Source organism: Fundulus heteroclitus, chromosome 13, assembly GCF_011125445.2.
Source record: "Fundulus heteroclitus isolate FHET01 chromosome 13, MU-UCD_Fhet_4.1, whole genome shotgun sequence".
In the NCBI taxonomy this organism is placed as follows: domain Eukaryota; kingdom Metazoa; phylum Chordata; class Actinopteri; order Cyprinodontiformes; family Fundulidae; genus Fundulus; species Fundulus heteroclitus.
Window position 1 is genome coordinate 155,850 of NC_046373.1, and position 13,239 is coordinate 169,088.

Here is a 13,239-nt window from a genome sequence, read left to right on the forward strand (position 1 = left end):
ATATCTGCAAACAGATTTTATTTTATTTTTCTCTGCAGCTCCAGCAGGGTTAATCACATTGGCCTGAGAGGGCCTGAAATCGGCAATTTGTCTGATTGTCAGTCGGATTTTGGTCTAGAGTGGGCCGTTCTTACACATGAACAAGCTTCAGTCTAAAACACTGCATTGTAGTTGTGGCTGTATGTTTTAGGATCTTTCATTTGCTGGTAGGTGAGCACCCAGCCCAGTCTCGAGGATTTCCATTCTCTAACAGCTTTTCTCACAGGATTGCCCGGCATTCAAATCCATCTTCCCGTTAACTCCTAGCAGCTTCTTTGTCCTTGCTGCTGAAAAGCATGATGCTGTCACCATCATGTTTCAGCATGGGGAGGGAGAGTTAGGAGTGATTTTTTCTATGTTCACCAGGAAGTTAAATTCTGTTCTCATCTGACTGGAGCACTTCGTCCAGATGTCTGCCCTACATACTGTAGCTTTTGGCAAACTTTAAAATGGATTCTTAAAGCTGTTTGTTTTTCTCAATGACTTTTCTGACTCTCTACTGTAAAGGCAAGCATTGTGGCGTGCATGGCTAATAATTGGCCTGCTAACATATTCCCCCAGCTGTGCTGTTAATCTCTCATCTCATGGTAACTCATCCAGAGTTACCATGAGCTGCTTCTCTGATTGATGCTCCACCTGCCTGACTTGTGCGTTCAGCTGAACTGTTAGCTTTGCAGTCATACTGTTTCCATTTCAGATGGCAGACTGGCATATAAGATGTTCAAAGTTTGTGATGTTATATATTATACTATAACCTAACCCTGCTTTAATCATCTTCACAACCTCATCTCTGACCTGTCTCATGTGCTCCTTTGTTATTGTCGTATCCTTCCTCTTTACAATTATATGCTCCACTTTAGGTTGATCTCAAACAGAAACTTTCCCTAAAATACACAGTGCTGTGGTGACAAAAGATGAAAAAAAAAACTCTAAAGGGTTGTGGGTGGGTTTGCAGGGTTGTGTTGGGATATATTTTGCAAGTCTCTGCATGCCTGCAATATTGTTTTTTTTTTTTTTTTTTTTTACTGAGTGGGATTAAAACACAGAGAAAATCTGTATGCAGATCACAATTTTATTTTTGGTCCTTTGCTTTTCACTGCTGTTGCTAACCCCGCGTCATCTCTGGGGAGGAGGAAAAGAAAAACAGCAAACAATGAAACACAGTCACATCCATCTGAGTAACTGCAGCACATGCCGACATTATGGCTGTTTTACAATTTACACTTTTAACCCGATGAATAGGAGGACCCGACTGGACAGGTGGCTTCTCTGCTACAATTAGTTTGTTTTTTTCCCCCTTCATCAATACCACTGTTTATACCACAAAACAACAAATCTGTTAGGCGTGATGATAAAGAGAGGGGGAAGTGAAGGACCAATCAGGAGAGAATCTTTGTTCTGAGTTCAAAATAGAGCACTTGAAGCCCAACTGTTGCCTAGATACACAGATTACAGGCAATTACAGCAACAGATTACAGTGGGGAGCAAATAGGTGATACTGTCAAAGCAGTACAAATTACTGCGGGTGTGGGTGACTGGGTGAGTGGCAGCATGCATCACTCTACATGTGTTTCATACAGTAGGATGAGCATTAGTGCAGATATGTGAAAATGTTGAAACTGTTTAACGAATATGTTTTATTTACAGACTCCTCCTCATGTCACTGTATGTGTGTGAGTGTATGACAGGAAACGGGCTGACAAGGATTTCCCATAGGATCACCTCCTCATAGCAACAATTATAAAAGTGAGAAGTATTTAAAAAAAATCTTTTGGATATTTCAAAAAAATTTGAATGCAAAAAAATGTATCGTTTGTCAAAGAAATAAAGAGAAATTATCATTTGAAAAAAGCATAGCCTTTTCTAAGTCGTTAGCTTCATGTCAAACATTACAAAAATAAAAAAAATAAAATCCTCTTTACCAGATCACAAAAAAACCCAGACAAACAAAATCACATGCCATTTTACACAGTGACAATAGCAATTTAATTTAGTGATTTGCCGTCCATTTTTCTCCTGTGGTAAAGTAAAAAAAAAAAAAAAAAAACAAAGAAAGAAAGAAAGAAAGAAAGAAAGAAAGAAAGAAAAACAACTGCCTGAACAAGTCAAACAAGCTTCTAAATAAATGTATTTTAAAAACCAGCAGAACATGATCAGAATGGAGATATTTAATGTGTTGTAAAGTCCAAATACAGCAGACCAGAATTGACATGCACAAACTGTAAAGCACGGAGGTGGAGGGCTAATGATGTGGGCTCATTTTGCAGCCACTACACCCTGGTGCTTCACAGACAAGCTGACAGTGGCGGTCTGCGGTTGGCCTGAGTTGTATGACTCAACCAATTATTACTACGCAGACGAGTCCAGAACAGACTGAGCCTGGAGAAAAGGGAGTGAGGAGACTGGAGTGGCAGTTGAGTGAAAGTGTCACTAGATGGCGCCACTGTACTGCTGTATTTTTGGCTTGTAACCTGCTGTGCAAACGCCCAGCGATAATGTCTGGTGAGTGAGAGCAAGGAAAGGTGGCAAAACTGTGGCGCCATTCGCCTTCAATGCGAATGCACCTTTAGACAGCAGAATGATGGCGGTCACATTTAATAGCAGTATGAACGGACACCTCAAGAAAATATAATTTCAGCAAAAAAATCTGAATTGATCATCAAGACCTGCAGTGTGAATGTAGCCTCAGATCTGCTCTACTAATGGGGAGTTTTCTAAAAAATACTATTGTTTAGTTTCTTTTAGAAAATAAGGAAAAATTATGAATTATTTTGTGCTTTTTTCATCTTAGATAGTTCTTAATTGTAAATGAATCGTTAAATGATAGTTCTTAATTGTAAAACATTAGAAAGACTAGAGGTGATATAAGAGATGCACCAAACACAGTATTGTAGTCCAATTAATTTTGATTAATTTAACTACAAAACCAATGAAAGACAACTTCTTTTATGACCAATAAGTGTGATTTGCATGGTTACCGTGGTTACCTGCAAAAGCAGTATGTGTGTGAATTTCCTACGTGTTAAATATATCCTACCGGGAGTTAAACGTTCACTTACTATGTACCTGCTGACACTTTCAAATCATGCGTATTTCTTGCCAGAGAGAGAGAGAGAGAGAGAGAGCTCCAAAAGATAAAAATCAAGCACCTTTTCTGCAATCCTTTTAGTCATCCTGTTTTCTGCCTGGTACATTTTTCTCTCAAAATGAGGTGGACTTAGGTTACCTGTTTCAGTGGGAGCATTTTGAGTAACAAATATCATATTTTAGACTTACAAAACCAAAATAAACGTCACAAGAGCCTTCAGAGTCTCAACCGTCTAAAACAGACAGGCACTCACTTATGAATGATGACATCTTGTCTGGGACTGGAGAGCGTGGCTGCCTGTTGCTGTTAAAATAAAATGTATTGGACAAAAAAAAAAGACCTTTCCAAAGGTATTATGTCAAACGGATCTGAAGCCGCTTATTGACTACACAGAAAAGGATGGAGAGTGAGGGCCCTTGCTTTGATCTGTGCAGGAAATGAGCTTTCTGATAAGATTTAGCTGAAGAGGCTAGATTTTCTTTCCCTTCATCCAGCGAAACAATGCTGGTCAGAACTGGAGCAGAAACAAAAACATCTACCTGAATTTTTTGGGATGAGTGTTTTTTTTTCCGCCACTTCTATTACAGGCAGACCAGGTTTTCAACAGACAGCTTTTTAGTTTCTGGCTAGAGTGCTTCGCTGTTAGGTCCAGATAACACTTCTTCTTACCCTCACTTTTTTCACTAGATTGATAATTACCTGGACCTTTTTTCACAATAACTACCTTTGTCAAGGGTGACCTTTGTCTTAACGGGGTGATTTCAGAGTCCACTGCTCTTGTATGTAACATCATCACTCTTCTGCTACTTTCAAATGTGCTCTTAGCCACCTTGTGCTTGATTCCTTTTAGCTACCATGAGCTACAAGCCCAAACAATGCTGAATAAGAAAATGTGTAAATATGACAACACATGAGTATTAACGTACATAAATATATGTGGAGTGAATATTGTTTGTGGCTAAAAGAGTTACAATTATGAATAATGGCATACATTATCACCTTAAGTGGGGCTCATTCACTGTCTTGAGCAGGGGTTCCCAAAGTGGGGGTCACAAGATGATTTGATGCTGATGTGCCAAACATATTTTGTATTTCTTTATTTGTGAAACTGGTCTGAAAGTATAACTCTACAAGATGCTCAACATTCATCATTTTAAGGCAGGAGGAAGGCTGCACTCTTATAAAAATACTACTTTATTTATAATTTAGTCCCTCGGTATGAGTGATTGCTGCAAAGCCATGGACAATGCAGACGACTCTCCCTGTGGCTCTACGCTTCTCCTGGAGTGAATGCTGCTTGTCAAGACTTGATGCAATCAACTGGGTTTCCTTAGATATGAATTTGTTTTGACCAATCTGTATAATCTGACCCAATCTACATAATCTGATTGAATTTGACTTTGGAAAGTGCCTTGGGATGACATGTTTCATGAATTAGAGCTATATAAATAAATTTTAATTAAATTGAATAATTTTACAAGTGTATTTTCAAAATATATATTCATATTCTGACTTTATTCTTACAATTTCCTCCCGAAAAAGGGAAATTAAATACCTCCTGCCAAGTAGGGGGTCACCAGTCTGTGGCACTGTTATTTTGGGAGTCCCAGGCTGAAAAGTTTGGCAACCCCTGGTCTAGAGGATGAAAAAAAATGATTTTTTTAAGGTGAAACCATTTGGTCGCCGGTCGAGCATACCAAGCTGAGAGTTGATTGCTGCATCCTTTAAAGACAGCTGGCAAACATTAGTGTATCGATGCTTTTGTTCTGTTTGATCACTCACTACACTTTTTTTCTCAATAAGCTGTTTTTGATATATTACTGAGTTTAAATTTGACTGATGGTCAAAGTGCAATAAACAAAGAAATGTTTATTTGAAAAAATCCCAGAGTCAACAGTCATGTCTTTCTGCTGCACTACAGGAAAGAAAAACAAGAAATTCAGGTTCACTGGACCGTTTCTTTGGGTCTCGTTTGTGAAAAATGATAAGGATGTGTTAATTACTTTTTATTATAAGAGTTCTTCAGATGGCTCTAATATTCTTTAGGGCTCTTAAATCAACCCCCTATAGCTTAAAGTTTAGTTCAAAACCTTTCTGAACCTCTGGGATTTTTAAAATAAAGTCTTAATACATTGCTCTAAGTCTTTGAAGAATGTCCGTAATAAGAAACGCTTTTTTGATACAAATTATATTAAATTAGAATCGAAATGTAAATTTACTTGTGTTATGAAGATTTTCATGGGACATATTTATCAGACTTAAAATGCAAAAGCCCTACACAGTATGTATGACGTCATTGTGGGTGTTTTTCTGACCTATTCAGTCACATATATTCAGGTCACAGAACAAAATCCGATCAGAGACAATAAGGAGACATATTGTTCCAGAATCAGCATGAGTGCCTGTACTACCTGTAGCTCAACAGTGATTCTTTTTAGGAAGGGGGTTGCACATTTTTTACTTTTGCCAGAATAAAGGGTATCTTCCCTTCCTCTGTATCCGGCGGCTTCGTTATCACATCCGCTCCATCCTTGAATCCTCTCCACTTCGAGCCCGCCTCCCCGCTCTGATCCGCTTCCCTTGATCTGTGCAACAGCCGTTCTTTTAAGTTGGCCTTGGGCAGGACCCACACAACGACTCCCATCACTGCCAGAGCAGAGCCGAGGCATGACAGCCCGATCCCGGACGCGGTGCTGAGGTGAAGACCCCTGTTGTAGCTGATGGCCTGGGGGTCCACAAAGTACAGGTCTCCCTCGCCGAAGGACTCGATTTTGTGGGGAGTGGAGTAAGCGACAGAGAGAGACACAATGCCTGCAGTCAGCATCAGAACACCCAGAGCCAAGGACACCTGTAGTCAGCAAGACACAATAAGAGCTGAGGTGGTCATTTCTGAAGAGGGGGGCTTTATTTTCTATAGGTTGTGCTATCTGCATGGTGCTCCCAGCCTCTTATTATGAAAGGTTACCCATATTAGAGGGAGCAAAACAAAGCAAGCGATGCAGGAGGTCTGCATGGACTCCCCTCGACTTTACAAATACCACAGGCTCAGTCACACTGGCTGCAGTCCATCATGCACGGCGAAGAATGCACAATCTGTTACACTGGGGAAGTTCATAGCTGGCAGGCGATAACAGAGAACATGTCACAGATGTGCTTATTCGTACCCAACAGCAGCCCAGATTCTACATACTATGTCACACACACTATCTACTGAATTATATTTTGTGTAATTGGGGAACTTATGTTTTCAGTTTGTTTTCTTTATTCAGAAGGAGTAAACCTGAATTTATTATTTAAATGGCCAGAATGTTGATATTAAACACTAAAAAATTATAAAAATTTCAAGCACATTAATTACCAGAATTTACATAATAAGGAGGGATACTATTTGCTTTAAAATATATTTGTTACCAAACAGAAGCTATTTACAGGGTTCATCTGGAAAAGTGTCGAAAAGTCTGAAATGTTACTGAAGTATCTGCACTCACTTGCTAAATTTCCGACACTGTAAAAAATATTTGCCAATTTCTTCCAACGATCTCTTGTATTTAGGGTTAAATCCAGTGAGAATTCTGTAAATGTTGTGTGACAGAAGTTCTGGGATCATAAAAACAAAGTGTAGGAACCCCGTGTTTAAGCAGAAATGCCCAGAGCTCAGTAAATGTACCTTCCAGACAGCTGAGTTCCACCGCAGGGCTGATGTCTGGCTGTGGTTGGACCCCCGATTCTCTGGGTCCCTCTCCCACATGGAGGACGAGCATTCTTCGTAGAAGTGGTGCAGATAGGAACGAACCCCAAACTGAAGACAGCTGGAGCCCGCCTGGAAGAATGTTGTGACCAAATCAACTACATAACATGAGAAAACAGAAAGCCTCTCTGACTCTCTGACATGTTGGCAGAAATTGTGGCTGTGGTAAATGTAAACTTTCTCTTTAAAGTACAGTGTGTACAGTATATATATTTTTGGTTGTGAAATAGACATGTTAAAGCGGTTGTGAGATGGACCCACTGTTACACACGTGTAGAGTTTAAATAAAAAACATAAACTAAATTCTTGTGTGTAAATTCACATGCACGACAAAGTTAGAGTCACAAATGAAACAAACACCCATGTGTTATTAAGTGTTAAAACACCCTCCATCCATCCATCCATCCATCCATCCATCCATCCATCCATCCATCCATCCATCCATCCATCCATCCATCCATCCATCCATCCATCCATCCAGAAAATGGGAGAGACGGAGAGCAAAAGAAGAAGAGCAAGAACAAGAACAAGAACATAGTCAATCTAAAGCTCACCTCACTGCCAGAGGAGTCTCCTCCTGAGCCGGGAGTACAACCTTCAGGGCACAGTGCCATTGTACACTTCTTTGACCTACAGCAAGGATACAGGGACATTTAGTCTACATGTATTCTCATCCCTTTAGGTTTTTCACCTTTTTTCAAGATATTTCCACAAATAAATTAGTTTTGGAGGATTTTATGAGACAGACCAAACCAAAGTTATGTAAGTCTATAAAGTGTATGGTAATGGATCCATGCACATCAGAACTTTTACAATTGGGAATTTACCTTTTACTGCAATTTCCACTGGATTTATTATTCTTTTGGCTTATATATCTTTTTAATCATTCTTCTTTGCAAAATAGCTCAATCTCAGTCAGATTGGATGCAGAGTTTTCAAGTCTTCCCAAATACAATCAACTACAATTCTCGCCTGGTGAGGTTTCACGGTCACAGAGGCTGTTTATAAAGGTGAAGAGAAGAATTCACAATATGGTGATGGTGGGAATAGCAATTTAACGTGACAAGGTTTGGGTCCAAGCAGAACCTTTTCCCTATACCATTTTTGCTCTGGTTATTCGCTGAAGGTCATTGTCCTGCTGGAAGATGACCCAGTCTTTATTTTTTTGCAGCCCCTAATGTGCTTTCTTCTAGGATTCATTCATGCTTAGCTCCATCCACCTTCCCTGCGGAAGACAAGCATCCTTGAAGCATGATGCTGCTACCACCTTGTTTCTTGATGGGATGGTGTGTTCAGGGTGATGCACATTGTTCCAAATTGATGCACAAAGCTTTGCATTTTGGCCAACATTTGGCTTCAGTGTAGAAAGGACTTAATATAAATCCAAACCATAACATCAACATTTCTATTTGTAAAATAAAATGTTAAAAACCATGTAATTTTTCACCTCGTAAAGATGCTTTATTTCCACTGGTTTATCACATAAAGTCTCCCCAAAAGCACACTGAAGTTTGTAGTTGTACCATAACGGTGACAGAATAAAAATTCAGATTCTTGTTAGTTAGCTCATCATGTATGTGCTGGTTTTGTATTTCTCTCAATCAAAGTCTCTCTCCCAGCAGAGACAAATCATGAATCGTGATCTGTGTCATCAGCTGCTGCACGTGAACTGCTGGCTTGAGTTCACTCTTTCATCGCCCACGGATGAGTCACACATATCCAAGTGCCTGTGTAGTGCATTCATGTCCCGTTGCTGCTTATTCATTGACCAAGTTGCCTTCAGAGCAGCAGCAGAGCATCTGCGCTCTGCAGAGCCATTTTTATGAAAGCCTGTTCTTGGGTTGACTTGTCTGCCCTGTGAGATCTAAGTGGCCACAATAAAAGACAGGAGATTTTTTCTAACAGTAAAGGAATGCACTTTCACCATCATAATAACTAATGCTTTAAATCTGGTTTCAAAATGTCTGGTTTTATTGTAACATGACAAAGAATTGCTCTTAAGCGTGTTATGTTTTTATCTTTATTTTTTAACTTAGATTGCAAAATGTTTTGAAAAAAAAGTTAACAATGTAATTCTTTATTTTTTTCCAATTATGCTTTTTTTTTTTAAATCCACTAAAAATTGAGAAAGGAACCAGTGGTAGTGAGAAACTAAATACATTCACTGAGAGCATTAAGCATTTCTGTGCAGTGAAGCATTTTTATGAGAAAGTCAGCAATGTTTGACAGTTAAATGGCATTTTGTGTGTTTAAAACGCTGTAAAACCAAACATATTGGTAAAAGAAAGAAAGAAGTTTTCTAAATATTAAAACCTTCTCCTTAGAGGTATTTAGGAAAGAAAGAAACGTAGCCATTTTCTCCTACTCTATCATATTAAAGTGAAGAGATAAGAATGAGTCACCTACAGCCACAAATAAAAAGGGTGTCTTGTTAAAGTATTCATACCCCTGTAAACATTTTACCACGTTACACCACCAACTTCAGCATACTTCATTGGGAATGTTTAAGACATACCGACAAAAAGAAGTGAATCATTTTGAAGTTTTTTTCTTTTAACATAAATCCAAGAAATGTGTCACAATTTGATATGCCTAAATAAATCACAGGGCAGCCAATCAGTAAACAGAGTCCAGCTATGTGTGCCATTTATTCTTTGTATACATCCAGCTGTTGTGTGAAGGCCTCACTGGTTGGTCAGAGAACATTAGTGAATAAAGAGCAACATGAAGACCAAGGGACAGTTAGGTTATAAGACAATATACCACACTTTGATCATCTCCCAGAGTGCTGTTCAATCAGTCATGAGACAGCGTACATTGAAGATGCAAAGTGCAAGAAACAACTTCAAACTTACTACCTAAAGATAAGGAAGCTAAATCAGTGTCCTGGATATGAGTGAGCTGGGTTCAAATCCCAGCTGTGTCAAGAAGGGCATCCAGCAAAAAACCTCTGCCAGATATGCAAGTTGTAATGACTCTTAAGATTTCCATTAGCCAAAATGACTCACGTGGAAAAACGATGGGAGAGAAAACAAAACATTTAAAAAAAAAAACATTCAGATTTTCCATTTGCAGTCTGCTATGTGACATGCAGGGGGCACAGTAAACATGGAATTAGCATCTCTGCTCAGATGAGATCTATGATCAACCTTTATGCCAAGATTCAAAATCACTGTGTAGCAGAAAACCAAAACAGCAGGACACCCTAAAAACATCTACCCTGCTGTGAAATACAGTAGTGGCAGCATCATCCTGTGGGAATATTTTCTTTAGCAGTGACACAGAAGCTGTTTAGAATTATTGGCAAGCAGGATTGAGCTTTTAATACATGGCAATTCTGGAACAAAACATAAACCACTGATAAAAGAAACGGAAGCTTATGATTGGGAAGTAGCAAAAAGTCCATAAGTTATGAAAACATGTCAAGGAATGATCCAATTCTTAATAATAAACAAAGGAGGAGCAAAAAACTGGTCTGTTTTGTGACTAAAAAAACCTTCTCAAGCTATCCAGCTGAAAATATGTCTATTTTAAAACTGGCACAATGCCAAAAGTAAGAAAAGAAAGGAACTACTGTAGGTCACATCATTTAGGAATGCCACACAGAGCTGTCCATGGTGCTGAAAACTTTTAACATAGTTCCTGCCTCGGAGACTAGTTAAAATCCCGAACAAATCCATCAGAAGGCACAGTAAAGGTAAGCTGAACCCAAAATTGTTCAGATACAACAGACTTTGTTGGCTCATGTCACTGTAGATGAAACAGCTTCAAATTCTGGAAATCTGGAAAAACGTAGCTTTGTCCCCCCAATAATAATTAGAGGAACCGATTTATGAAAACAATGTAACAATAAAAACCTGAAAAGGAAATCTTGGCAAATCCATCTTGGCAAACAATGCATTTATACCTTGCCTCACCCCCATCGTACTATGGTTTGGCCAATTGTACCAACAGCTAACACCAGCATGCACACACAGCAGTGCCCTCTGAGGAGCAGAGGAACTGTGTCTATATAGCACAAATAACTAACCTCCAGTAAGCAGGTACTTGAAAGAAAAGACATGCTACACATTTTACTTACTTCTGCTTCTCAACAGAATTAAACACATTAACATGTAGAACCGCATTTTGTTCACCTCATTACTTTGGTTTAATCTTGTGACAGACCACCTTGCAATGTTCTATGAATCAAGACCAGATAAACTAGCTACATTATCTTTGACAGATTATTTTTTTTTGTGTTTGGTAACACACATTTCTGTAATATTTGACCTAGCCAACTTTTCAGAAACTCTTCATATTTTGAGTAGAGTCACAATAATTCAATGAGGAGTTTGGTGTAAATTCACTTCTATCACAAATGTTTGATCTTAGTGAATATTCTTCTTATTTCCAGTATTGCCTTTATCCTTTACCACTTTCAAGCTGCAGCCTTATGAAATCGGGAAACTAAACAGAATGTTTGTCTAGAAAAAACCCAGAGTTCTTCTGGCATGGTTTCATCAGGGTGTTATTAGGCAAAGCAACAGAGAACAGAGCTGGGTGCAGAGAGGGAGGGACAATCAGACCGGGTCACAGGGACTGTAAGTAGAAGTTTGATGAGCTTGAATTTATTTATGTTAAGACAAATAATCCTCATTCATTTAGACATGTAAATAAATAATGGTATAAGTGTTGCTTTCATGCTGAACTATGTTTGGGTAGTTATAAGTTGTAAAAAAAAAATGATTCTAGGAGTCACACTCATAACAGGCACTGAGAGACACCACAATACATCTATGCTTCTGAGGAATTGTTTGATTTAGTGGGGTTGTTCATCGAAGTATCTCTTCTCCTTGCAAACGTGTTTTTATTTAGAGCTTTATATTCTTAAAACAGTGTCGGAGACGAGATCAGACAAGTGCCATTTATTACATGGCCACAGAAGTCTATGATTACAAGTCAAACTCAGATTTAAACTATTCTCCTCGAGGCTCTTAACAGTCCTCTTAAAAAGGAAAACTGCACCCATAATTTATGCACTTGGTAGTTACTGGTCACTATTTCACAAACAGCTGAATCTGTAATAAATACAACCGTTGATATGATTTTGGAAATACATTTGGCCATGCCATTTTAACCAACCAGTAATTTGTCAGCATACAGTATCCAGCACTGATAATGTTCCAACTCCATATTTGACTGTAACACACCCCCCCCCAAAGAAAAAAAAGAAAGAAATTATAGCTTGTGAGCGATCACTTAGCTTATTGTCCTCACTAACAATGACATCTTGAATGCGTTCTCGTTTTCTCTGAACAGTCAGGAACATTGCATCCTGTGGTCACTATAACTCATCGCTCACTCTGGCTCAGCTACCACTGGGTCTCAGTGAGTCACTCAGCATCTTTCCCTCCGTCATCATCGTGTTTCAGCTAAAGCGTCTCACCGCGCTCAGTTCCTTCCTTCTACCCGCTCTAACAGACTGCAGAGACGGTTATGGGGGAGGGGGTCGGTCTTACCTCTCCAAGCCGGAGCGGATGGGTTTTCTCACTGGGCATCCATCTATCGTCGGACCGCTTGATCTCCAGCTGCCGCCGATTGAGGTCCGCTGAGTCAAGACACTGAGCATGCGCAGAGAGGGAAGGGGAAAGAAATTGAGGAGACGCACGTTATCCTACACTGAGTTTTAAACTGCTTTTTTCACCTCTAGATACATTTCTCACATCCTTTAATCTTTTCCTTCTTTTTTCATGTTAAAACCACAAACTCAAGTGGGGATGTTTGTGAGGGACTGTTGATTTATTTGTAAAAAAAAAAAAAAAAAAAAAAAAAAAAAAAAAAAATCTGAAAAGTGTGGCAGGCATCTATGTTCAGTTAGCCCGCATCGATACTTTGCACAACCAACATTCTTTGCAATTGGAGCAGCAAGTATTTTACATTTTATTTGGTTCATTTATATTCACAACACACATTGCCTTAAGTTACTTTACAATAAGAAAAATGATATACAATTAAAACACTCCACCTGTAGATTCCACTCTATCCTAGTCAGCAAATGCAGTCGAGTTCCAATCATTATTCAAATTGGTTAAATAGTTTTCTATCTAAAGATAACCAGCAGATTACTTTGAATCATTGAATGGATGTAGCCACCGTGGACAGTCGCTTGCATCATGTCGTTGATTTTGCAGCAGTCCAAGCAATTAAAGTCTCGGGGATGATGGAGAGCACATAGAGTTAATTGCAATAAAACTGTAACTATGTCTAGGAGAGAAACAGGGCTAAAACCTGAATGACAGGACCAACTGAATAATCTATAGAAGGAGAACAAAACAGAAAGTTGTTTTGGAAGCAGCTGCTCTGCTTACACCCTCCTCGAGGA

At 39.0% G+C, this 13,239-nt stretch overlaps 1 protein-coding gene across 1 annotated transcript; it reads right to left on the minus strand.

Moving 5' to 3' along the window:
- Positions 1-4,605: 4,605 nt before the first annotated feature.
- nrsn1l (neurensin 1-like) lies at positions 4,606-12,605 on the minus strand. The gene is made up of 4 exons (XM_012870864.3): positions 12,377-12,605; positions 7,430-7,505; positions 6,795-6,947; positions 4,606-5,975 (listed from the first exon to the last, which is right to left on the minus strand). The coding sequence occupies exons 1-4, from the start codon at positions 12,484-12,486 to the stop codon at positions 5,562-5,564; spliced, it is 753 nt and encodes a 250-aa protein (XP_012726318.2). The 5' UTR covers positions 12,487-12,605; the 3' UTR covers positions 4,606-5,561.
- Positions 12,606-13,239: the final 634 nt, after the last annotated feature.

Excerpts from the sequence above, each read along its gene's own strand:
- nrsn1l (XM_012870864.3), bottom strand. The coding sequence starts at position 12,486 with ATGCTCAGTGTCTTGACTCAGCGGACCTCAATCGGCGGCAGCTGGAGA. Across the intron at positions 7,506-12,376 it reads ATCCGCTCCGGCTTGGAGAG|GTCAAAGAAGTGTACAATGG; the intron begins GTAAGACCGACC and ends TCCTTGCTGTAG. Across the intron at positions 6,948-7,429 it reads GAGACTCCTCTGGCAGTGAG|GCGGGCTCCAGCTGTCTTCA; the intron begins GTGAGCTTTAGA and ends ACATTCTTCCAG.